This window comes from Anabas testudineus, chromosome 3 (genome assembly GCF_900324465.2).
Source record: "Anabas testudineus chromosome 3, fAnaTes1.2, whole genome shotgun sequence".
Taxonomy (NCBI): domain Eukaryota; kingdom Metazoa; phylum Chordata; class Actinopteri; order Anabantiformes; family Anabantidae; genus Anabas; species Anabas testudineus.
Genome location: NC_046612.1, coordinates 4589364 through 4615948, shown reverse-complemented (window position 1 = coordinate 4615948; position 26585 = coordinate 4589364). Strand labels below are relative to the sequence as shown.

General features: G+C 40.4%; 2 protein-coding genes across 3 annotated transcripts; one reads left to right on the top strand and one right to left on the bottom strand.

Moving 5' to 3' along the window:
• The first annotated feature begins 597 nt into the window (after positions 1-597).
• On the top strand, positions 598-8551 carry hnrnph3 (heterogeneous nuclear ribonucleoprotein H3 (2H9)). Its single transcript, XM_026378921.1, has 11 exons — positions 598-661; positions 1539-1631; positions 2627-2782; positions 3072-3215; positions 4298-4436; positions 5214-5413; positions 5619-5714; positions 5995-6110; positions 6301-6436; positions 7439-7495; positions 7594-8551. The coding sequence occupies exons 2-11, from the start codon at positions 1544-1546 to the stop codon at positions 7671-7673; spliced, it is 1212 nt and encodes a 403-aa protein (XP_026234706.1). The 5' UTR covers positions 598-661; positions 1539-1543; the 3' UTR covers positions 7674-8551.
• A 158-nt stretch (positions 8552-8709) lies between these two features.
• rufy2 (RUN and FYVE domain containing 2) lies at positions 8710-24662 on the bottom strand. Of its 2 annotated transcripts, XM_026378919.1 has the most exons (19): positions 23983-24280; positions 22223-22396; positions 21994-22111; positions 20942-21043; positions 20723-20846; positions 20131-20195; positions 19973-20038; positions 18837-18906; positions 18572-18673; positions 18277-18393; positions 18088-18180; positions 17233-17307; positions 17040-17137; positions 12474-12593; positions 12131-12260; positions 11941-12035; positions 11745-11793; positions 11551-11631; positions 8710-10897 (listed from the first exon to the last, which is right to left on the bottom strand). In XM_026378919.1, exons 1-19 carry the CDS (start codon positions 24278-24280, stop codon positions 10754-10756), a joined length of 2121 nt encoding a protein of 706 aa, XP_026234704.1. In that variant the 3' UTR covers positions 8710-10753. The 2 variants fall into 2 exon arrangements, with proteins under 2 accessions (XP_026234704.1, XP_026234705.1); XM_026378920.1 differs by lacking the exons at positions 8710-10897; positions 11551-11631; positions 11745-11793; ... (1 more) ...; positions 12131-12260; positions 12474-12593 and adding an exon at positions 12600-15018 and having other exon boundaries at positions 23983-24662.
• Between the last annotated feature and the right edge of the window lie 1923 nt (positions 24663-26585).

The following is a 26585-nucleotide window of genomic DNA, read 5'->3' as shown; positions in this document are numbered from 1 at the left end:
TAAAACATCTTTCCAGTTGTTATTATTCAGTTAGAAGAAGTACTATGATCTTAACTTACTTAAGTCTGAATACTACTGTGCAGAAATACTCCTACAACTAGTAGAATGCATCCAAATCTTCATCTACATAAAGGCACAGTAAGTATTTAAATTACCAAATGTAAAAGCACTGGTCCATCTGGTATGTTAATGTGCAGCTGCTTAATAGGACTTTATGTACTGCAATAGATGGCATACAGTGGTTAACTTATAATAAGACTTTATTGTTTATTAGATTATTAAAATAAATTATCAACTAACTACAGTAATAAGTAGTAGTAGTTACTAAAGCTGTTAATTAATTGGTGTAAAAAGTAGAATTTTTCTCTCTGAATATTAGTGAAGCAGATTTATGTAGGTACCTATAGATTGTTTAGGATATCCCCTATTGTTATTTTTACTGTATTTATAATAAAGTATACAAGTCCCTCGATCTTGTACAGTACCAGAGTACATATATTTGATGTCATCACTGTTATTATATCATCATTGTTGTGTTCTGCATCATTATTGACAGTTGTCGTTTATAGGGCGAAGTCTCGCGATAGCATACCTGAGCGAGTTTGCTGACTGTCACCTGAATCTCGGGACAGGAGCAGGAGACCGGGGACAAGAGGCGACTGTGAGACTATTTCACCTTTTTGCAGATATTTTCACTGACGTCTGACATATATCTAACCGGGGATACATTTGCAAACCCAGCGAACGCGCACAGCCGTCATGAATTAAACTAGTTTGCTTTGTACGTTTGACCGCTGACCGTGTCCTACCGTTAGCCTTTAGCGGCTAGCCTGCTAACGGCTAATGTTATCAAGCTAAAATTAGCACGCCAGATACAGAGTAAAGAGGCGTTAGCATCATTAGCTAACCCTGCATCTGTGGCGAACTCCAAACACGCAACTTTGCTAAACATAAATAGATAACGTCTTTTTAAGGACATGTTTGGAAAGGTATTTGTGAGTTTAACTTGAATTGTCTTGGTTTTACCAACACTTTGAGACACAGTTGGAATGAGGAAGTAACGTTAGCAGACAGTCTTATCGAACCGTTGTGACAGTTGAGGTAACTTTAGTATTTTAATTTAGCATGTTAGTCCCATATTAAAGCTATAACCCAGCGGGGTTTTGTTATTGCATACAGGGCAGAACATTTGTGTCTCTGCTGATGGTTGACATTTGCATAGACTACCCTTTGGAGTTGTTCATAACACCAGCTGTATATGGTTTCCTGCAGAAATGATATTGTGGCACAAAGTTAACTAATATGAGACCATAAAAGCAAAACAATTTGTTCAGTGCATGCATTTTCCAAAAGTCTTTGGAGTTGTAATGTACAGATTTGTTTTGTGTTTAATTTAGAAACTGATCTGAGCTGGGAAATAAGCAGATACTGGAACCTTAACACTGTCTGATGGTCATGATGGTTATGGACTTGTTTATAAGGTTATTAGTGACACATTAATTTAAAGTGCTCCTGCTGTTTTTTGCTTTCTGTGGCAGTGAGGATGTCTTTGAATGAAGAGGGCTATGTGGTCCGGATCAGAGGGCTGCCCTGGTCCTGCACGCAGGAGGAGGTGGCCAGTTTCTTCTCTGGTGAAAACACACACATATCTTTACACTTGGAGTCATGCAACAGAATTCTGACCGTTTTCTCTAATAATAATAATAATAATAATAATAATAATAATAATAATAATAAGATTGTTCTAACTGAAGTAAGTCTCTAAATTCACACAGGATGTAGCACTCTAAATATTGACATGAATTAATTATCTACTCATACTGAAACTGAAAATATTGAAATAAAACGGTTAAGGCGAGTCATTCTGTAAGTTATTAGGTTTTTCTCTGTGAATGTTCATGTGCAGATTACATGTCATGTTTCTTTATATTTTAATTCCACCAAGTCAATGCCAGCAGTAATACAACAAATTTAGGAGCACTATGTCTAAAGATGAACAGCAGTGCCATCTCCATTTCAGTACTTTCTCCTTCTTCTTTTCCTTTGCCTCCATTAAAACCCTATTCTCTGCCTATTTGGACAGTTTACAATAAGTGCACTGACATGATTGTTGATGTGCAAAAAAAGAGTAGGCTGAAGCAAAGACTGAAATCAACTAAGCAAATTACATTATATTATATTATATTATATTATATTATATTATATTATATTATATTATATTATATTATATTATATTATATTTAACGTCACTGTTCTATTCTATCTAATTCTAACAATGTCAGATAATGAGATCTCAGTCACACGAAACATCAGTATTTCTGCATTTTGTACTTGAAGTATATGTAGATGATAATGTGACAATTGTATTCACCTTTAATTTGTGATCAGAGAAACAGAGCATCAGAATCATACTTAAATTATTTTATTAGTAATAAATATGTTCATAATGTTTAAAGCTTCACAGGATACAGAGTTAGAATGAGGTGAATCAGTGAATGGCATACAGAGAGAGTAGTTGAAATTATATCGGATCCAGTTGTACCTTGTATTGCGAGTTTTTCCTTTATGAAGAGAAATGTCTCTGAGTAGACGACATTTTAATCAAATCAATTTCACTTATTTACAGACTGTGACATTGTTGGCAAAATAAATGGAGTTTGTTTCACCTACTCTAAAGAAGGCCGACCAAGTGGAGAGGCATTTATTGAGCTGAAAACAGCCGAGGATTTCAAGAATGCCCTTGCCAAGGACCGTAAATACATGGGACACAGATACATAGAGGGTAAGCAAAGTGAACAGTTAAAATCAAGTTTAAACAACTGTTTAAAAATCATGTGGCATTATGACAAATTACTCCTAATACTGTTTGCATGTTATTAGTTTTGTGTTCACTGTGCATGTAAAAGTTGGTATCATGTCTGTCCAGGACAGATTTTCCTGTACAAATATGAAATTTGGTGTTTTGAATAATGCTCAAATACTAAAATGTGCATTCTAGTATAACTATAACTGTCCTTTTAGATGACACATGTTTGTTATGTTTTGTCCATCTATCTGTTCATCTGACTCAGTTTTCAAGTCAAACCGTAGTGAAATGGACTGGGTGCTGAAACGTAACGGTCCTGCTGACTATGACAGCTGCAGTGGCTGCATGCTGAGACTTAGAGGCCTGCCCTTTGGCTGCAGCAAGGAAGAGATTGTTCAGTTCTTCTCAGGTACATAAACACATAGCCTTTTATTTATTGAATTTTACTCGTGTTATGACATTTGTATGAATCGGAGGGTTATTCACCAAGTGTTGTAGTGCCCCCCTAAAATACAAGACAATCAAAAGATACAAAAGACTTAAAGAAATAAATTATTAGACATGCGCCATATTTATCTGTATAACAAAATGGAACACACTCAACAATGACAGCAGCAGTTTGACATACAGTAGGATTGTAATCTGAAAGAATATTTAAATAAATAACCATCAAAGGCAAATTTATGTAAATGGAAAATTAAAACAGAATCTATCAAGTTTTTATAGCCCTTTGTTAAACAGTATTGAGAGATTAACAAATGGCCGCAATTTGCACTTTGATCTGTGCTTTCCACACGCAGCACCATTCAATGTTCAGACCACTCTTGAAGTTATCTTTTATTTACAAAGTGGTATTTATCAACCCGTCAACACGCTCCTGTCCCGGTGCTCCCGGTCAGAATCATGCATCTAAATACAAGCGTCTATATGTTGTGACCCTAATTTATGTATGTTGCTGTAGTGTAGTCATACTGTGTTGAGTAATTTGTCCTTAATTTGTATGCTTCTTTACCATGTTAGTGTCAACTCTTTATGCTATATAACGAATAGATATCATGCCTCCTAAAGGGGATTAATTGACCGCATGAGCTGGGATGGTTTGGCTGAGGGAGACCGTTCCTGACACTGATCTGGGGTCTGTACCGATTCTGCTTACAAAGAGCCTCTATCGAGGATGATCATCAGTAAAAAAAAATATGAATTTGACCAGTGACATAAATTTTGATTGTGTTAGAGGAAGATTTTTCCATGTTTCATAGTGACCCCAGGCCAGTATTTGTTTTTTCCCTCTCTGGGCGCCTCACCAGAGTATATTCAGTCCTCTGAGATGCACCTTTCTCTCGCAGTCTTACGAGATATTACAGCTGTTGTTTGTTCGCTGTAATGATGTGCATTAATGCTGAAAGCTCCAGTGATGCAGTGGGTGTTGTTCTATCCATTTTATATCAGTCTACCTACCGACCTATGTATTTATGTGTGCTTGGGTTGAAGGGTTGAGAATCGTGCCAAATGGGATTACTCTGCCAGTGGACTACCAGGGGAGGAGCACAGGGGAAGCCTTCGTGCAGTTTGCTTCAAAGGAGATAGCAGAAAAGGCTCTGGGGAAACACAAGGAAAGAATAGGGCACAGGTGGGACAGACGGGAAAGGGACGGGCTGGACTGGGTTGGGCTTCTATTGTAGTATTTAATGGGTGGCCATATAAGAATAATTATGGCACTAATGGGATGGGTTCTACTGTGGTTGAATGATAAACATGGTGTTGGTGTGCTAGAATGATTTTGCTTAAACAATAACAAAATAGTAAATGTATTGGGTGGGCAATGTGATATTTATTAAAATGCTAATTTGTGTTAAATTGGTATTTGCAATTACGGTGACATGTTGAATTTTGGGATAATGTATATTTAAATTATAGGTGGTGTGATCATTTTATGCCATAAACAGGTGGAAATTTAAGATCTGGGTATTTTATTTAACTATATTTGATTTGGGTAAATTAGATCATTTAATACATGTATCATATAGAGGATGTAATGCAGAAGATGGGATTTAGTCTAGAAGTATAGCAGAGGACATTCAAGGCAGTCTCTACCAGTGAAGCATCAAACCTATTAAACAATCAGTATCACACACAAAAGCCCTGTAAGGATTTCCTTAACTGTAAGTAGCAAAAGGTGATGTTGGTGTAGAGATCTACAACCCTACGCTCAGCTAATGATGAGATTTTGTCACTCAGACACTTAGCTCTAGGCTAAAACCAATTAGATTACTGTTTAGAATTTGTTTTCGTTGTGTTTATCTTCTCTCTCTGTAAATCACATCTCTGTATGTAACCCGAGCAGAGCCATTTCTACATCTTAACCCTCTCCTCTACACCCCACACCCCCGGGCCTCTCGTATTACAGGTATATAGAGATTTTTAAGAGCAGTCGAAATGAGATCAGAGCCTATTATGAGCTTCCCCGACGGGGTATGGGAGGCCAGAGACCAGGCCCCTATGACAGACCCATGGTGGGAGGTCCCAGAGGAGGGTTCTTCGGACCTGGGCCCGGCCGTGATGGATCTCTAATGGACACAATGAGGAGCGGAGGAGGATATGGAGGAGGTAGGCAGCTGGCTTTGACTTTTGTATTTTCTACTAATGTTGACAGTTGAAACTTTATCAAATATTTTATGCCAACTATGGTAGAACTGTTTTATTGTTCCGAGTAAACGGTCCTATCTTAAAGTGTAATACTGTGTATGTTAAAGTATGTTTATCCCAGAATATGCACTGCTGCAGTTGTGTTGTTCTGTGTTGGTGTCTGCAGGTTACAGTGGCTTTGACAACTACAATGGTTTCAACAACTACTGTTTTGGCAACAACATGTTTGATGAGCGAGTGAGAGGAGAGAGGGGAGGAAGAGGTGAAGTCCAAACTTTATTTACCCTCCAGAGTCTGACATTTAGGCGAACTGAATTGATGTTTGAAAGCCTCAGTTTACATACATACTTTAGGCCCTGCTGAAGAGTGAAAATGTTTTCTAGTAATTGAAGCTAAGATCGTTGGTGAATCAAACATATTAGGTCTGAGACATCTGGCACTGGTATCTCTGGTCTCTCCAGATACCCTGGAAAGCACATTAATAACTTGCAGAACACAACTGAAGGTTCTCCATCTGTTGATTTGATTGTTTCTTGCCTCAGGGATGGGAGGCCATGGTTACAGCGCTCAAGGTGATGGTGGCTCAGGCTTTCACAGCGGCCATTTTGTCCATATGAGGGGTTTACCTTTCCGTGCTACAGAGGGAGACATCGCTAAGGTAAGAACACATACAGGGTATTAAGGTAGTTATCTGCAGGACTGAAAAATTTCTTTATTCAGTTTACACAAACAAGACTAGCTGCACAATTGAACACTGAACATTGATCTTTGTGATAGAAGGACCTGTGTGTATCTTCCTGCTAAAGTCATGTATCAGTGTGTGTAATTTTTTTTTGGCCCCATGGTAGTTCTTCTCCCCTTTGAATCCACTGAGGGTCCACATCGACGTGGCTCCTAATGGCAAGTCAACTGGAGAGGCAGATGTTGAGTTTCGTTCCCATGAAGACGCTGTGGCAGCCATGTCCAAAGACAAGAATCACATGCGTATGTACCTTCTTCTTCATGTTACCTGTTGTCACGTTGGCTTTGACACCACTTTTACTCAGCATTGTCCCTGACAGCAGGAGGGATTGGAGCAGTTATATGTGCAGAAGCAGAATAATAGTCAGCAATGGTAACGTGCAGCTAGTTAATGTATGATCCAAATCAGTGGCCCAGTTTGAAAACTTGGGGTGTGCCTCATTGGTTAAACAGACCTGACTTGACTATGGTAGTAATCTGGGCGATTTACCAAGCACAACTCTGCCAGCAGAATGCCAAATGCACTTTATAAAGACATCTTATATTTCAATACCACTTCACACTGAAAAGTGCCGTTAACTAGCCGTTTAGCACAAATATGCAGTTTTTAGGCCGGATCAAGGTTGAATCACAACAAGTGAGCAGTTTGTTTGAAACCGTAGACCACATCCACTAGAGGATCTCGGTGCGGTTGTTTTGGGCTGCACCTGAGTGAGACTGCTGTGTCCAGAACAGAACCAGAACCATGCAAACGAACGAGAGATTGATTGAAAAGAAAAAATATATAATTAGTTCGACAGTAAAATTGTTCAAGTTCCTCAAAAACTGCTTGGTTTCTTTGTTCTGACATTGGTCACACTGCCAGAGTTCGGATCTAGAACAATATCTGCAAAATCACGTGTTTATTCATACTTCAGTGAAAATATTCTGATTAGTCACGTAGAGACGAAAGAAATAAGTTCTAGGGCCACTTTGTGATGTAGCGTGAACACCCAATGTAAGATACACTTCAGATAATAATTTGACCAACGTTAAAAAAGTTACACAGTGTAGCTTTAAGAAAACTAAATCCTGTTCTTAACCCTGAAGCAAATTTAACATTTTTATGAAGCCCTTTGCGCCACAAAGACCCATCTGTTGTTAAATCAGAATACACCTAATAACATAATGCTTTAGTGGATTAAATTTACCAGTAAACACAGGTTCTTCAAAGGGCTGAATGATGGATTGATGTTTTCTCCACAGAACATCGCTATATTGAGTTGTTCCTCAACTCAACATCCAGTGGATCTGCTGAAATGAGTGAGTTTTCATTCAGGATTTTCACTTACACAAATGCAAAGTTAATAAAAGTTGTATTTCTTCCTGTGAGATTGAACTATGTTTCCAAATCCTTTCAGGCCGTGGCGGCGGTGGTTACTACAGTACCTCAGGAGGTGGTGGAGGCTCACGGAGCAGCGGGCTGCGTGGTGCATACTGAGTATATCATCCCACTGTTCCAATCCATTCTGACGTTTGTCTCGCGTCCCTTTAGGCCACATTTACTTGAATTATAAGCAGGAAAGCTGAAGCTAGTCATACCTAACAGCCATTCTCGTTATCGCAGGGTGTACTATAACTCTCCCTTCAAACACCTATAAAAAGACCAAATATGACCTCAACAGGCGCCGTCATTACATCATTCCCAAAAGCGTATGAAGAACAAAACAACATGACAAAATGTTGTTGGTGCTGGTTGAGTCATATTGGATATTTCTTACTTATTTTTTAAACAATTGGATATTGTATTGTAGTTTTTCATGATTAAAACAAACTACATTTTATCTAGTAATGTCATTAAGATAAAACACCACCACTTTTTAAGCACTTTAATTCATCTTGTTACATATCTTATTGTTGGCAGGAGATGGGAGAGAAAATGAACGGCGACACGCGTTTGATAAAACGATGTTGATCGTCAATGCACTGAGGACGCAGCGTGGTCGCTTTGAATCTAATCACTTTGATGGCACTGCTTTGCCCAGAAAGATGTGTTGAGGTGAACAGTGCCCTTTAGGAGGTCAAGCTGTGAGAAAACATCTAAATCTTTGTTCATTTTGGTTTCATCATATCAGAAATGAGCACTGGGCTGTTAAAACCAGATTTCAGATCAGCTTTCCTGCTTTAAAAGGACAGATAAATGTGAGCCAGTGTTTTTTTATGAATGTTTTCACAGTTCATTACACAATTTAAAACCAAGTTGAATATTATATTCTACTCTCAAAGAGTGGAAGTAAAATAAATTCTCTATATTTGAGCTGTAAGATAGCTTATGCAGCTGTTGTACATTTTGCCTAATAAATTTTATATTTAATTCTCCTTCTGACTCTGACGCCACATTGTTAATTTTAACAGTTGTGCTACTGGAAAACGGTGAAAACTAAAGTGGAGTTAGCTGATGTCAGCTGGACACCGATCAAGGAACCAACAGTAAATATTAACAGGAGAAGATTCAATCATTGAAATAACACAAAATGTTCAGTTTGTAGCTTGGTTTAATCAGAAGCTGCTACACAGCCAAGGCAACATACTGTTGGCAATATAATTAATATTAAACTGTAGGATTTGTTAAGCTGAAGGGCCACAGTGATAATCAACATTTTGTATTTACAAGATACAGTCGAACCAACACTGTACATGTCCCACTGAAAGCTGGGGGATTTATCAGAGGAAAAACTACAAAACGCTTTAGTCCTGGATACAGTTCAGAAATGTCTCCTGTAGTATGTAATGATATGACATTTTTAAATATTTAATATTAATATTTATGAAATGAACCCAGGCCTGTATTTCCTCTTTGTGAGAATGAATACTTCCAGTTCTTGGAAAGATCACAATTTGTAAACATATTTAGGTACAAAACCAGAGTGTGCAGAGGAGTCGGTGTCCTAAACCTTCACTGAAGTCTGTGACTTCATGAGCATTAGTTTGACAAATATCTCAATGCTAAATTAAAAAAAACCAAACCAAACCAAAAAAAGACAAAAGAGGTTTAGCGTTTCAAACTTTTCCTCTCAGGAACGGAGCAGCAGTTAAATGTGGTTCCTCTAAAATGTCTCCATCTACACAGATCACAATTAACTTCTTGTGCACTAGTTCAAACGAGTTCCCTGGTCCTTTGAAAGTAAATATTAATGTGCTTAAAATATAAAATCAAATATAAATACTCTGAAATTAATTTATATGAAAGGTATTCTAGTACTGGAAGTGTTAAGACATACTTTGTGGTTATGTTGTCGCACGTCTGTTCTTAACAGTCAACAATTTGTCAGTGAATTCAGCAACCAGCAATGTTCAGCAACCAAAGAGCCAGTTAGACGGTCTGACCGGATTCAATTCAGTTATCAAACATAATGATGTCAGCATCCACTGCACTAGTGTCTCAAACAAACAGTGAAATGTGGCTTTAATCTAGGCTGCTTGCTTACCTGTACTAGCTCTAGTCTAGTGCTTCTACGAAAAAAACCTCTAGATAGAAATACAGGGTTTGTTTTGGCACCAAGAGACGCACAAGTAGGTGATTTTTGTTGCTCTAAACAGGCACAGATGGCACCAACACTGTTTTTTAAAGAGGTTTCAGTTCTACTCAAAGCCACTAACTTTGGGGAACTAGTCCCATCACTGCGTCAGCACAGACAAACCAGCTGCAAACTTGTCAAGTCAGTGAACAGAAGAGGGCCTTATAGCACACTGAATATCTTCAGGCTGCAGATCTGATTCCTTTGAACACTGATCTCCAGTTTATATCCAGAGCATTCAGTTTAGTTTCTAGTCAGATTTAACTTATGATGTTACAGCATTCGAGCTCGAAGCTTGGTGCATATGTTAAATCCACACACTACTACATGGGACTAAAGGTTTGGCTGAGCTGCATTCAGCTGCAGCAGTGCTCCTCATAGTTGGTGCAGTTTCACTTTCAATTCTATTTTTCTATTTCAATTTTAAAGTTGTTCCTGTTTTTTTTTCTTTTTAGTACAGTTTTGTCCTCGCAGAGGGAATTTTTAGCAAAACCTGCTGCTCAGCGTCAGTGTTGGTAGTATTTTCTTCATTATATTTAAACTTATGCAGCCTTTTTCTTGCAGTCCGAGCCGGAACAGTGCAACACTTGGACTGATTGAAAGGCAACTTGTCATTCACACATACCTTTAACTGTACATCAATTTATATCACTGATTTATATTTAGTGCAAGTGATTCGACAGACACTTGTCATGATTGTTTGATATTAAATCAGACCAAAGACTTGCTGCTATTGCTCAGTATTTCCAACTTGTTGGTTTCCAATTAAATAACGTTGGTGCTTGTTCTAGTTGACTGTGTTACACAGTAGACTGTGTGCAGATAAAGCAGTGATGTCAAAAAAAGACTGGTCTGAACAATAAATAATAATAAATGACTGCACATGGTTCGTTCCTAGCAGCAAACACTGGTGGAATAAGTTAGGAGTCTTACAGAGAACTGCAGGGTGGGTATTTACGAGTGATTTCTGAAGCAGTCCTGATGGTGGTGGTGTGGGACTCGCTCATGTTGGATTGGACGAGCATCTCTGGAGGAGGAGGGCGTGGCACGTGTCACACACTCTCACTGGTTTTGGCGAAGCCGGCAGAGGAAGCTCGTTGTCGGAGCAGCTGTTGCAGAAGATCTCCCCACAGTTCCTGCAGTGGTGCTGGAGACAGAGAAGAAGAGTTAGTACCACAGTAATGGAATACTGTTGGTGTGTGAAACAACAAATGTTAAAATAACTGATTCATTTTCTACAGAGTGAGTATGAATACTTAGTTTATAGAAACCTAATAACACAGCGTTTCTTTTTTTTTTTTCTAAACATTCAATCCCAGGTGAGTGGTGTTCAAACATTTAATACCAACATATGCACATATTTTATAAATATATACACAAATAAATGTATCGGAATCTCTTTTTCATACTGTACGTATACAATAATGCACAAATCAGATGTTTTCTGTTTTTCTGATTATTTTTACATGTAAAATTTCCACAAAAGTTCTAATTTTCATCTCAGACATTAAAAGAACTTTTGTCAAAAGGCACATAATAGTTTTACTGTCAAGTTGGAGGTTTATAGCCTCTATTTTTATTTGATTTGCTCCACCAGAGATTAATTCTGCATACAAAATCCCATCACATCTATTTATATTATTCTTTAAATAATAAAATTACTACTAAAGGAAGTAAAATAGAACTTCAACTGTTGCATGTATCTGCCTGAATAAATTATGCAAAGAGGATGTGGATCACTAACTCAGTAAACAGCTGCGAGTCACGTGAGGGAGATGGCTCCAGGTTTTAAAAACTGACCTTTCGTCTTGAAATGGAAAACTCCTTCTCGCAAAGCTTGCAGTGGCTGGCCTCCTTGTCCTTCAACCAAACCTGGCCTCCCTGAAACAACATCGATGTTATGTCCATGTCACAGAAAACACTCTTTGGACAAGATGCAGCACTAAATGTGTTTTTTTTTTTATATCTTCCCAGATCCTGTTCTGCTGCTTTACCTGAAGAGCTTTGTTGGCTTCTTTGATGTCTTCAATCTTTAGTTTGGATCTGACGGCAGAAAGAACAAACAGTACTACATGATCGAAATGCTTTTATGATGCTTTTAAGAATTGAAGATAATAAAGACACTGCATTTGAGTTTTTAACCTCTTTTTTTATCTGCAAACACCAACTTGACACTTAAGGCTGACATACTCGCTGAGTTTAGATCCCAGTTCCTCGAGAGCTTGTTCCTGGTCTTCACATATCGTTTTTAGCTGAATGTTTTCATCCTGGAGACGATGAAACTCCTGGGAAAATATCAGAACACAAATAACTGCAGACATGAATCCGATCCAGCACGATATGAAGCACTCTGCACGTTTGTTTCGCTCTCCTTTCTTACCTTTTTTAGTCCGATGATCTGCAGCGCCTCAGTGCTGAGCTGAGCCACCGTCTCTCTCTCTCTGTCCAGATCACTTTGTAACGTCTGCCTCCACTCCCTCTCAATCTTCAGGTCTGTCTCCAGCTGCTGGCTACAGGAACCCCCCAATATTTCCATGCAACAGCAATAACAGGAATAAAGATGATAAATGGAGAGACGGGAAAACATATTAGAGCACAATGATTTGTATAAAAACAAAAGCAGTACTAAGGAACACACTTCAGCTAAGACAAAGCTTTGAACTGTTTTACTTGTGATTAGCTCAGTCTACCAGTCAGTCTGTCTCTGGTGGGGTTTTTCTTACAGTTGCCTTTCTCTGTGTTCGATCTGCCGCTGCAGGCTGTCGGCCTTGTTGGCAAAGTCCAACTTGAAGCGTCTGGTTCCTTCCTCAGCCAAGGTGCGGTACTTCTCTGCCTCCTGTAATCTGCACCATTACAACCAGGGACAAACTCAGGACCATGGAGAGAAAAAACTGGGGGAGCAGGGGGGAGGAATGAAGGGAGAAAAGGAACAGAGCAAGAGGAGGAGGACGAGTGAGGATGGAGGCTGGATGGAAAGATGGAGGGGCAGCTGAGGGGGGGACGAATAAGAATGAAGTAAATGATGGTAAAGAGTGAAACCAAGGGTGAAACTTGAACTGTGGGGGTTAAAAACAAAACTTAAAGTAGTACAAAGAGGTGCAGAGCCCAAAAATAAAGGTACATGATAAAACACTGAGAGGAAACTATCTCAAAGCAACTAAAAGGACAAAAAATAAGAAAGCTAACAAAATGCAGCATCTAACTGTACCCAGACCAAGAGAACTGGAGCACAGCATCAGCATGTCGTGTTTTTCACAGTTACCTGACACATTCACAGCATTGATTTAGAAAAACAAACCAATTTGATTGTTTTTTTTTACCAATAGGAGTCTGAGATGTTGTTGAGCTGTTGATCTCAACAATCCCAAAACACGACGTACACCCGAATGAATCAGTGGCCAAAAACTCAAACCACACCCAACACTTTCAAAACATCTAACTTTATTTGTCACGGTGGTAAAAGACAGTAGTTGTGAGTTTTAGTAGTTGTACTTTTAGATTTTTAATTCTTCTACAAACCAGGAAGAGTTACAGTACTATGAACGTGGAGATAGAATAGATAGAATTATTACTTCCTAATATCACAAAGGCCAATAAATATGAGACAAGACACGACAACATATTCAGGGTCCCCTTACACTGGGCTCAGCTGTTTGTTCTGCAGAAACATGAATTGAGCTAAAGCTGCACTGAGCTGTTTACATCTACAAGACCTGACTCGACCTTACAATTTTCAGTTTTAAGGACATAGAGCAAGAAAGAGAAGTGCTGTATCCGAAATCACTTGCTTTTCAAGGTACAGTGCACTGTACTGTGTTTGTCTTTCACCATTTATTCTCTAAATTTGTAGTGTGAAATTTATAATTTGTGTACCGCAAAATGCACATAATCTATTTACCTGCTCACAATCCCAAGTGCTCACCAAAGACATATAGCAGTGACTGCGGGACTGATTTTGGACACAGCAAGAGTCATCACAGGCAGTCAGAAGCAGGTCAGGAGGTGCAACACATGCAGAGCAAACTGACAACAAATTAAAAGCAGGAGGCTGCACACACGTACTCCTGTCTGACTAAACGTCTGAACACCACTGACTGACAGTGATGAAATTCAGAAACACTTTGTCTCAGTTGTACGATGCTTTTAATGTACTTAATTCAGACATAAACAGTTTCAGATGCAAAAACCAAGTTTCTGACGCAGTGACCATGAGATAGCACAGAAGCATGTACTCTAAAATCTCTGCCACTGAAGAGCTGTGCAAAAGTTACGAGGGGGTGGAGGACTTTCTAAAAGTGTGGTGGTTATTTTGGAGCATGGACAATTTACAGTCACATAAAATGTATCACAAAAAGTGACAGTGATGTCTTTTAGTTTAAAAATACATAATGAAATATTCTGTAAACGATATGTTTGCAGTAACTTTGGAAAATGCTAATTAGACCAAAACTACAGTGAGATGTTGAGTATGTTTAAATTGAAGGAGACATTGAATTCTTTAATAAAGGGAAAATGAGTCAAATCAGATCTAATAAATCCAAATTAGCCTGAAGGGACTTTAATCTGTCCAGCATGATCTATGACCACGTGTCCTACCCCAGTAATTTTTAGAACAGTCCTTAAAAAATACAGTGACTGAACTGTATTAACCTGTGGCTCTGCGTGAATTAGCTCACTGTACTAATTCTAAGTCGATGTGAAAAATAACCACCCTTTAATTACATTTCAGAGCCCAAACATTCAGAAATCTTAGCGTCAGTGATACTGCTATAAACCGACGACTGGATGAAAGTATGTGCACACCTGAGCATGTGAGTGAGCAGTTTAAGTAATATGTGATTATTTTTAAAATGTTCAGACAGAAAGCCAAATACAGCCTTAGATGATGCTAAATAAGAAAAGTTGAGACTGACAGTATGTATCTTAAAACTCAGCTATTAAAGTTATCTGCATGTAATTTATCTGAAGACGTTAAAACATCTCGCTGCTGCTGATGTTTCAGTAACTAAAGGACCAAAATAACACATTCCAGCGTCACCTGATTCTGTGGCTGCGCTCTGGCCATCAAACCATCTGATAATTATGTGCAAAAAACAGGAATGTTCCTTTAAGTTAAGTCCATTAATTCTTTCTGTGTGTGTCTATGTGCATGTCTGTCCTCAGAAGGAGATGTCCTTCACTAGCTTGTACTGGTGCTCTGTATCTGTGCTGGCACACTTGACAAATGACATAGCCAGTGTTCTGGTCTGACTAAGCAGATCCTTATCGCTGCAGGAAGGAGCAGGGAAAAAGAAAGATCAGGGAGAACAGAGGCAACATGGAGCAAAATGGATGGATGGATGGATGGATGGTATAAAAGAGACAGACAGAGGGGAGGAAAGAAGGTGGAAAGAAAGGAAGGAAGAAAGGACGTCAATACATCATTGTTCTAAGTGGCCCCGGTTACACAGAACACTTTAAGTGACTTTTAGCATCACATCACAGCAGGAAGTGTAAATTAAAGATATTAAAACACGGAAATCTGATTTCAGGCTGCCGGATTCACTCTGTGATCAGATTTCTGCAGTCTGGATATATTTCCTTTCACAGTAAGCACATGAATGATGACTGAAGGTGTGAAGGAGAAGCAGGGAAAGGTAATGTGGACAGACGGGAACATAACTCGAGCAGACAAAAGCTGGACCTGTGCACTAAACTATATTATTCATGTTCACAGCAACACATACAGTAGTTACATCATTGATAGTACAAGCAACATGTTATTCTGATTATTAGCTGTGAAAAATATCTACATTTAAACGGTGGCTCTGAAATGTTTCACCTAAAACAGAACAAAACTCCGGCAGAGAACAACAACAGTATCTAGGGGTCTGTGTCCAGCCTACATCAACATTTAGAGCAGCAAAAACATTCACAACTAATCACAAATAGGATGGAACAGACTTAAACCAACTCAAAAGGGGAGGAGAGGGATGGAGTGTGTCGACTGAAGGACGACGGGATGAGGAGGGATCGTAAGGTTTCTATGAGCACTATGGAGCATGAACATGTCTGCAGGGTATGTTATCATCAGCTTGATGATGACTGGTTGATTGAGGGCTGCAGAGTTTCCACAAGGAAGCAAATCCTGACGTATCTCATAATCAATTTAGTTATCAGGTGACGCCCTGAACTACAGCTACCGTCACCCAACATACAGTACAGTCTCCTATGTGAGCATCAGCGTCTCTGCTCGTCTTCAAGATTCATGTTTTATTCCATAGAAATGTAATTCACAGTGTTATGATTGAATAGAGGTGGAGAAAGTAGTTTAAATATAATAACACTGTGCTGTTATGCTTCAACCAGGAGCCAGTTTGACAAAGACATATTGAAATGGCTTATATCCAACAACATTAGCAATGAATTATTTTTTCAAACTAAAAAACATGGCCGATAGAACAGACACCTCCACTCCTGAAATAATCATCAAAGAATATAACTATACAACCAAACTCTTCATCTCCTCATTCTTTGCTCAGTAGTTTTATCAGCAGATCAAATGAGCCATGTTGTCCTGCTTTCTGTAGACGGTGCCACTGTCTAACTTTAGCATTTAATTGATCTAAGAGCTAATGAGCGTCCAAAATGTCTCTGTGAAGCTGGACCAGTTGTTGTAGGGTAGTCTCCACTGAATGCAAAAGACGTTAGAACACACGAAAGCACTTTTATGAAATAAATAGATAGACAGATACTTTATGAAGAGGAGAAGGAGCTTTTCCACATAGTAACAGTGCACTATATGCCTTCAGCTATTGTTCAGACTGCCACCTGGTAACTACACAAACAACAAGAGACACTGTGGGACTCAGCTCAGCAGATGACAGACTCAACAACCACATCCCACTCTACATTATCAGGTAAAAACCCCAGCGATGTCAAACCAGTTGGATCAAATCAGTAAGGTTTTGTACTTTGGGATACTTTGTGTTGTAGCAGAGAAAGAAGTGAGAGAGAATTTCCACCTGCTGTCCCGTGTCCAGGGGGAAAACCTGAGCAGAGATGAAAAATATTTTCCCCACGTTTCCTCACAGTTCTCTACTGTGTAACTTAAATCTAAGTTGTGTATACTCATTATTAAATAAGATAAAGATAAAGAAAGAAAGACAACTAGCCTGAGCGGAGAACTCGTCCTTATCTATTATTTAGTGTTTGCTGAAGTGGTGTCATGTATTTCCATGTAGATCAGATACACAGCTGGTTTAGACAGCCAGGGGCTCTGACGGGACAAAGAGATTTTTCTGTCTCACCTTTGCTCCAGCTGCTTCATGGTGGCAGTGATCTGATTGGTCTTCTCCTCCAGACGGCTGATCACATCATTCTTCTTCTTCATCTCCTCATCAGATGACTAAGAAACGAGATGAGAAGCAGTGAGTACTGCCGGAAAGGTTTTGTCCTCATTTGTTTATCTCTTAGATGACATGAGCTTGTTCCTGTCTGTACCTGCATTTTCTGGTACATTTCTACATTGATGGCTTTGACCTCGTCCAGTTGCTGTCTCAGTCCGATCAGTGTGTCCTGTTAATCAAAAGCAAAGGACTTCAGTTGTGAACTGTTTATAAATTACTAGACAAGCTGACGTAACAATAAGAACAGCTGCATGCAGCACGGGAAGAAAAATATCCCCATGTTAACGACACTGACATTGATCCCCAGTCTGAACCGAGTCACCTGACAAAACCGTCCTGATGAAGCTACTGTGTGTCACGGCTCGGCTACAAATGTCAGACGATGGTGTTTATGTTGCAGAGTTGACAGATTGTTGGTGGCCTCTTGTGGAAAGTAAAGGCCGGTGTTATATTTTTAGTTTATGTCCCCAAAGAGCTTGTTATTAATTTGACAAATCTGAAGAACATCATCTTCATTATCATCAGGTCAAAATTTACCTCACCAGTAATAATACCCATAAGTCTTGTGTATTTGTACACTGTTGAACCAGGACCACTTGACTTTCTTTAATAGACAAGTTTGTAAGTGTTTGTAACCTGATTTCTCTGCCACATACATGCATAATTGTGTTCTTTATCTGTTTATTATAAGTGTGTTTGTGCCTGACAGTAGTGCAGTGAAGCGTTTGGATGAATGATGAGACCTTGTGAAAAGAAGCTCCTGTATCTGCTTGTACTTTTCTACCTGCTCAAAAAAACATAAAGCTTTGTCGCCTTTCTCTGTATAGTTACAGTCTGTGAGCCATACCTGCAAAGCAGGTCCAGGGTAGAGGAGTAATCTGATTTGATCTGCAGCATGCAAAAGCAGATTATGACAATGAGGAAAGACAGAACAAAAATAACTGCCGACCTGTTTCTCATGAATGTCTTTTTCCAGAAGTTTCATGGCCAGCTCCATTTCCTGTTTCATTGACACCTGCACAACCAACTCGTTCTCCACATCCTAAAAAGAGAAACCACACACACATAATCTGTTATTATTCATACAGTCACTACTTAAACTACATATATTTGAATACACAAGCAGATACAGTGAGACCTGTCTAAGCTGACACTCCTCCTTCAGCTGTCTCCGAGCCTCGTTGTACATCTCATCCAAACCCTGACGAGACTGTTTGTATGTGTCTCTCTCCACCGTCACGTCACCTTGAGTTACCTAGAGTAAACAACAGGAAGAACATGTCAGCGTGTTGGACAACAGTTTTACCATCTCGTCCTCCAACTTAATACTAATATTAACGACTGCAGTTGTAGCTTTATGGTCGGGTGCAGCTGATAAAACTCTTTACTTGCAGTGTGTGTGTGTGTGTGTGTGTGTGTGTGTGAGACTGTACCTCTAAATGTTGTTGTGTCTTCAGCAGAATAATGGTGTTCTCACTCCTCAGCTGCTGGTTTTCTTCCTGCAATTTGATGATGTTGTTCTTGGCTATGGCTAACTGCAAACAAAAGGAGCACTTGACGTAATGAATCATGTCACTAACAGCAGGTTATATTCTGATCCTTTTGGCTTTAATATGTTTAGGTCTCGTACAGTTTTCTCCTGGTGTCTATTAACTTCCACCTTCACTCTAACATATAGATTTGGAGGGTGGGCCTCACCTCCTCTATGAGTTTAGAGTTGGACTTCTCCAGAGAGTCCACTCGGCCCTGAAGACCGTGGACTGTGGTGCTAGAGACACAAACACATACAAACATGTTAGAGTCTCAAAGAATTTACCACTTTTCAGAACATAGTGATGGTTTGTAGCATTACTATTCACAGCTGAGGTGTTAAAATGGGAATATGAAGTTCCTCTGGTTAGATACCAGTCAACTGATAACTGTGACAGGTCATCAACAGATACTGTGTGTCTTGAATCGTCAGGCGTCCTTATCGACACTGGAACAGGTTTTTCTTGCTGTTCCTCGTCTTCATATCGGTCTTTATAAGATCACTTCCCAGTGCACAATATGGGTGACAGGGGTCAAAATTCCCAGCACTTGTTTTGTGCCGAATGACATAGTTTATGAATTCAGAAGTCTGAGTAAAAGATAAATACAGTGGACCTCTTTAAATGTTACACCCTTTAAAGCACAATGACTTTATTATTATTCCCTCACTGCAGCTGTGAAGAGAGGAATATTTTAATTAAAAGACAGTAACTGCTGACTGATCACAGCAAGAAAAACCTGTTTGAGTGTAGATGTGGCCACCTGATCATTGTTTGACACACCTGAAAAACTATCTTTAATATCAAAGGGCAACCAAGCTTTTACCAACAAAGTCTCCCCCAGTAATGGAGCAAATGCGTCAATTGCATAGCATGGTATTTTTTATAACCATATTATTGGACTCAAGTGGTTTTATGGTTTAATTTCACAGATATTTTCTGTGTATCTATTGAACACCCTGTAACTTGGCATTTGAAATATGTTAAGCAGCTTATATCAAAGATAGCAACAGTAACAGAGTGATTTATCGTGATATTACACAATCACAGTCTGATTTGAATCACCTAGTTTTAATTCTTACAGCTGACGAATTTGAAGGTATCAATCCTGGTTGGTTTAAATTAGATACCAGGTCTGTGAGAAAAATAAATGTGACTGACAGTCAGTATCTGTACATGTGAGACGCACTTTCACAGGATCAAAGCTAATTTGATTTGTAAAAACTAAATAAAACTCCATCCTTGAACTTCCTGAACGTTTGTAACACCCGTTCCAGGAATTGTGGGGGGAAAACTGTTTCTTACTTGAGTTGTCGGTTCAGTTCTTCCACATAGTTCTTCTGATCCAAGATGGATGCTATCTGGCTATTCCTGTTGCCATGGAAACAGACATAAAACAACTGTACAAAGCAGCAGAGAGAGACGACGACAGGATGTATGAAGCAGACAAAGACGGATCAAACCTCTCTTCGCTCCTGTAATCGTCAATGTCGTTCTTCAGGTACATGGAGAAGTCGATCACACCAACCTGAACAAAGAAGATAGAAGATTTCAGGGTCAGATTCCAAACACTCAAAGAGGCATAAACACCTGTCCCCATGAGCTTGATGTGAAACCTGCAGAGGAGTTAAAGTGGGTGAGTGGAGTAAATGACTCCTGCTGTATTATTTATTAAGCTGGATATAAGCGTTTCTTTACATTATAATAAATCTCTGCAGGTATCTAATGTTATTTCTAAATCATCATCCTGTAGTCAGAACAAAAATCCTCATGACTTCACATTACTACTCCGTCTCAGCCACACTCAGTCAGGTCGTTTGCATTAACGAGGATATGCATTTGCACTCAGAACAGTAGAAACATGACACCACAGCATCTGCTCTCCACCCGCTGATGCCAAGGTAATGTGATGAAACAGGTAATTCTGCTTCCTGAAAGTCACAGTAGATTAAAAAATCATTCCAGCCAACATAAATTCACTCCTCTGCATGCTATGCTGCAAACAGAAAATCAGATCCAACCACAATCAGAATTCTGTTTCAGGGCAGCGGCTACCTGAGAGTCCAGGTCCTCGCCTTTGACACACAGGTTGGCATCGATGACGTTCAGGCCCACCAGCAGGCCTACGATCACTGCTCCCTCCTCCTCCAGCATCAGCGCTGAATTCTCATAGAAATCACTGTGAAACAGACACGCAATGATTTCTGTAATCGAGGTTTGCTGCCAAAATGGGACGTTTTCCATCTCCATGCACCTTCTTTGTGTGCGACGTACCTGAGCAGATCTTTTCTGGTGATGAGGAGTCGCAGATAATCGGCCAGCCGTTTCTGCATCAGAGCCAGACGCAACCAGGCCCTGGCCCTGCCTAAAGGAGTCCTGGAAAACACACATTGAAGATGAGGTTCTGAGGTTACCAAGCTGGTTCAAAAAAAACATCAGCTTCAAATCTGATCAAACTACTAATTCTACATTTAACTTTGACTAGTAACACTATCAAAAGAGTTTCTCTCCTGACCTAAATGTTCAACCATTCTACATGGCCAAACTATTTTGTCCCATTTCGACCTCAATGATTGCAACAGTGTTATTGTTGCATAACTTTCTTCTCAAGAAAATTTGTAGGCACATGCCGAGTCTGCGCAGCATGTCTGTTGGTCTGACTCAGCACCACCAAAGAAAATAGACTCTGTTTTCCATTAAAATGAGCACAACTGTTCCTCATTTTGCTGAATTTACAGCATAACGTTACTCACTTCCCTCCTTTCCTGGAAGCTCTGCTGTGCAGTGAATAAAAAGTTAAACATGGACGTTGAGTTCTTGTGCATACAGCCACTAGAGGACACGAGATGCACCAGCAGGTGTTTCGATGTTGATATTTTACCACCCACAGTGATAAAAGATGTGTACATCATAGTCACAGTTGTAGTAAGCCAAATCAAAAAGGCCACAGAAATGTATTACTGTCAGATACATGCAGTAAATAAACTACCACACCCTGTAAGATGTTTATTCTAGAAGGTATATCTGGGCCAAACTGACAAATTCATTCTTAAACTACTTGTCACACCTTAAGAAAACGTGTCTACACAGATAACAGACAACAAGGAAGAAGTAGAGAAATAGGAAAAGGAAGATGTGAAGCAGCAGGGAGAGGAAAGGTGAAGTGAAAGTAAATCAGACTCAGGTACTTCCCTGATCCAGCTCAGGTCACATTCTCATGTTACTACTGTACGGGGGAGTGTGTGCTTGTTGTGGCTCATGTTTCTCAACCAGGATGTTTAGTTAAACAGTGTGTAAACAGGTGTGTACAGAAGTCTACTCCTTACTTAAGCCCAGGCAGGTCTCGTACAGAGGCTGAGATCTCTGCTGCTTCAGGACAAAGTTTCTCCACCAGTTCCAGAGGACCCCACAGGGACTTGTTAAAGCCCAGAAAGGACTTTTTCACTGGAGAAAGAGGAAGAGAGCCTTCTTAGTAAGACAAACACCAAAAACAAACAAAGGGAGGGGCCTGCAGATACGGCCACTTTAACACCATTTAAAACCACTTCTTCCTACCTCTGAGACCATGTTTGAGACAGTGCTCCATGACGACAAAGAACTGCTGGAGAGGCGGGTAGTCCGAGTCCAGAGTCCGCCCGAAGCTCAGAGCCGACTCGATCAGCCCTTTAATGCTCAACTTGGCCATGTTCAGCAGGTTGGCTCGCTCCATGGCCATGGGGTCTCTCAGGGCTGCAGGACAAAATGAAAACATAAGCATTTAAACTAAGGAAGGTCACACATTAATATCTGCAAATTATTATACACAAGTTCCACATGGACATTAATGTTTTAAAGTGGCAAAACTATTGCACAGACAGCACATTCATAATAAAACCACACAACAGTTTAATACGTAATTCTGTTGTTTACAATGCTAACAAACAGTAAGTGAACTATTCGTTGTTTGCTGGTCATAAAATGTGAAAACAGACAGAACAGCTGGGTCAACCGGTCAGGTGAACGTCTAACACCTGCTCATTCTAGGGCGAGATAATAATAATAACAGTAAAGACTCCACCTAGACACAGAACGCTCATTCACGTTTCTGTGTCAGGTCCAAAGTACCAAAGGGGACGAGGAGTCCACCCTAACAGACACACAGTAATTCATGCTTCCGTGCTGTAACCTCCCTTTGACAAATGCTTTCAAATGCTCTGCACAGGGATCTCTGGGTTAATGTGTAGTGAGTAACCAGAAGAGGACAAAACAATGGCAAGGGAAAATCTACAGCGACGCTGCCCAGCGATGTCCACGAGCTCTAATTGTCCCCGGCAGGTTGACCTGACATATGATTTGATGTCCTCAGGCAGTGGAGCCTGAATGTGCTGAGAGAAAAGCGTTAACTCTTTGTGTCCCTGTGGTAACTTGTGACTTCTTCTACTACTGGAAGACAAAATGTGGCACTGAATACGGGGCAGTATTACTAAAAGGCATAAAAAAGATGAGACACCTCAACAGAAACAGCAGATTTGATGAAGAATTAATCATACAGGTCACTCATCAAAGCTTCTTAAATGTAAATATTCTTCTTCTCTTTACTTTAGATGATTGTAAACAACATATTTTTAGTTTCTGTAGATGATGATTATGGGAAAACCACCGGTGCAGGGGGGGGAAAAAGTTGCTGGTCGATTTGCAACAGTGAAAAATGTGCTGCAGGTTGTGACAACAGAACCAGGAGGAACCATCAAAGCTGTGAGTGGGTTTATCCCATCATTACATCCTCCATATTCAAAGCAGCTTCACCTGAAAGGCTGGGACTCGTTTTATCATGTGTCCCAAAAACAACCAGTCACATGGTGTAGTTCAGGGTGTAGATCAGGGTGTAGGTCAGGGTGTAGGTCAGGGTGTAGGTCAGGGTGTAGATCAGGGTCTAGATCAGGGTCTAGATCAGGGTGTAGATCAGGGTGTAGGTCTGGGTCTAGATCAGGGTGTAGGTCAGGGTCTAGATCAGGGTGTAGGTCAGGGTGTAGGGTCTGGGTCTAGATCAGGGTGTAGATCAGGGTGTAGATCAGGGTGTAGGTCTGGGTCTAGATCAGGGTGTAGATCAGGGTGTAGATCAGGGTGTAGGTCAGGGTCTAGATCAGGGTGTAGATCAGGGTGTAGATCAGGGTGTAGGTCTGGGTCTAGATCAGGGTGTAGATCAGGGTCTAGATCAGGGTGTAGATCAGGGTGTAGGTCTGGGTCTAGATCAGGGTGTAGGTCTGGGTCTAGATCAGGGTGTAGGTCTGGGTCTAGATCAGGGTGTAGGTCTGGGTGCAGCCGTCATACTCTACCTTGGACGGTCCAGTCCCCAGGCAGAGACGTCCTGCCCTCCGACACTTTGGGCAGGACGTGAATGCTCCCTGAAATGGTCTCGGATGCTTTTCTGGCCAAAGCGAAGATGGGAGCCTGCCATCGCCCGTCTCCTCCACCACCTCCACCTCCTCCTCCACCTCCTCTCCCTGTGCTGCTGGCTCTATCCCCAGCTCCAGACCTCTCCTCCTGCAGCCGGAGTATCCCAAACACCTGGGCTCTCTCCTTGCTGCTGTCGCCCTCGGACAGAGCCAGGTCGGTCTCTGCAGGCGAGGCCATGTTCACGAACCGTCGAAGAGACGAGAGCGGTTCACACGGTCCGTTAGCCGTTAGCCGTTAGCACGCTAGCAGTGATGTTCAGCTCACCCGGAGACCATCGTGACGACCGTAGTATAAAAACACCGTGATGCCCAACAAAGCAGTGACAGGTCGACTGGTGTCAGCACCCTCCGACCGTCGAAACGTGCAGGGCGGTCAAACGTTTCGTCCGGCGTCGGGTCTACATGGTGACCGATGGAACCGGCGGCGACACGGCGCAAAGCTGCGGCTCGGAAAATGTGCGTGTTCCGTCCGACATGGTGCGGTAGAGATTTGTTGACAGGCTGCACCTAACCGAGCTCTGGCTCCTGACGGTCCCGCTGCACCCTCCGGAGGGGCGGTGTCACAAGACACACAAAGGCAGCACTACGTCATGGTCTCAGCGGCCCCCTGCTGGTGGAAGAGGGGGCTGCAGGGGGGGTGTCTGCAGAGGGGCTGTCTGCAGAGGGGCTGTCTGCAGAGGGGCTGTCTGCAGAGGGGCTGTCTGCAGAGGGGCTGTCTGCAGAGGGGCTGTCTGCAGAGGGGCTGTCTGCAGAGGGGCTGTCTGCAGAGGGGTGTCTGCAGAGGGGCTGTCTGCAGAGGGGCTGTCTGCAGAGGGGGGTGTCTGCAGAGGGGCTGTCTGCAGAGGGGCTGTCTGCAGAGGGGGGTGTCTGCAGAGGGGGTGTCTGCAGAGGGGTGTCTGCAGAGGGGCTGTCTGCAGAGGGGTGTCTGCAGAGGGGCTGTCTGCAGAGGGGGGTGTCTGCAGAGGGGGTGTCTGCAGCAGGGTGCCCGCAGGTCCACAGGACGGAAAGACTAGAGCATAAAGTATCTGTAGTATAACATTTTTACTCTCAGTCGTCCTGTTAGGTAAATAAATAGGTCAAGTTTACTTCAGTTTTGATGTATTTGTACTTTCATGCCTCAATTTTATGTTTTTTTTTTTATGTCACTCAAAGATGAAAAATATGACAAAAAGTTTCAGTGCGAATAATAACAACTTGTTTTGGTTTTAGTTTTTACTTTATGTACTGTCACATGATTAATCCATAATAATAATAAATCATAATATAATTGTGGGTGGTTAGTGTAGTGGTAACATCACCGCCTCCCATGTAGGAGACTGGGTTTCAAATCCCAGCTAGGCAAGTCCTCCTCATGCTCACCCTGCCTACCCTTGTACTGACATATGTAAGATGCTTTGGATAAAAGCGTCTGCTAAATGTAAATATAATGTCTGATTATAAAGTTTATTAGGAATTAAATATGACACATAAATGTATTGGATATTTGTTCTAGTACCACAGTAAAGTACAAGTACCTCTAAATTGTATTTAAGTAAATGTTCTTAGATAAAGTTTGTTAGAAAACTATATTTTCTTCATTATAATTCAGAGAGACATATTCTAATATACTTTTTACTCTATAATGAAATTAAACCTTAAGGGAGTAGTTGTTTTGTACTTTTAGAGCATGTACTTACAGTAGTTCTTTAACTTTGAACTGGTACTTTTACTTTAATCAAGTACTTTTTCAGCCAAGTACTTGCACATCTATTTGAGTTTTGAGTATATGAACTTCTGTCACTTCTGAATACTACTTCTGCTTAAGTAAAGGATCTGAAAACGTCCTCCACCTCTGCATTTCCAGTAATTTTAAATGTCACAAAAAGGAGTTTACATTCTGTAATAAGAGTTGTTGTGTATGTTAACTTTTTAAGGTTATGATTATTTTAGGATGAGTGTATTTATATCATGACCATCTTAAAATAGTTCTAGTGCTGGAAAAAGATTTTGTATTTTCCAATTTGGACCCATGACCTCAGTATTTCCATTTCATGATGCTGAACCCACTGAGGAAAATTTGTGAATAGAAATAAAACTGAATTTAATTAAATTTAGAGGCACAACAGTGGAAACAATAAACACCCACACAGGCCCTGGTGAAGAGGAAAAACTAGAAGTAGAGAGTGAGGCTGAGTATGCAATCCAAAAAAAACCTGATTAAACAAACAAGCTGAATGAAATTTAAAACTAATTATTATTTTAATATTGATTAATCATTTAATTAACCAATGACGAAATTCCCCATCCTGACACAGTCCAGCTATTTAAATACTTAGGAATTTAGTTTCTATATAGAGATTATTATTTTTCAGTGGGAGTTTTCCTGAATAAATAAAGATGAACTAATACATTTTGTTGGATTAACTAAGTTTTAATACATTAGAAGGTGAATCTGGATCATTTTTGAGTCATTTAAAAGATTTTATCTGCTTTGAAGAACAATG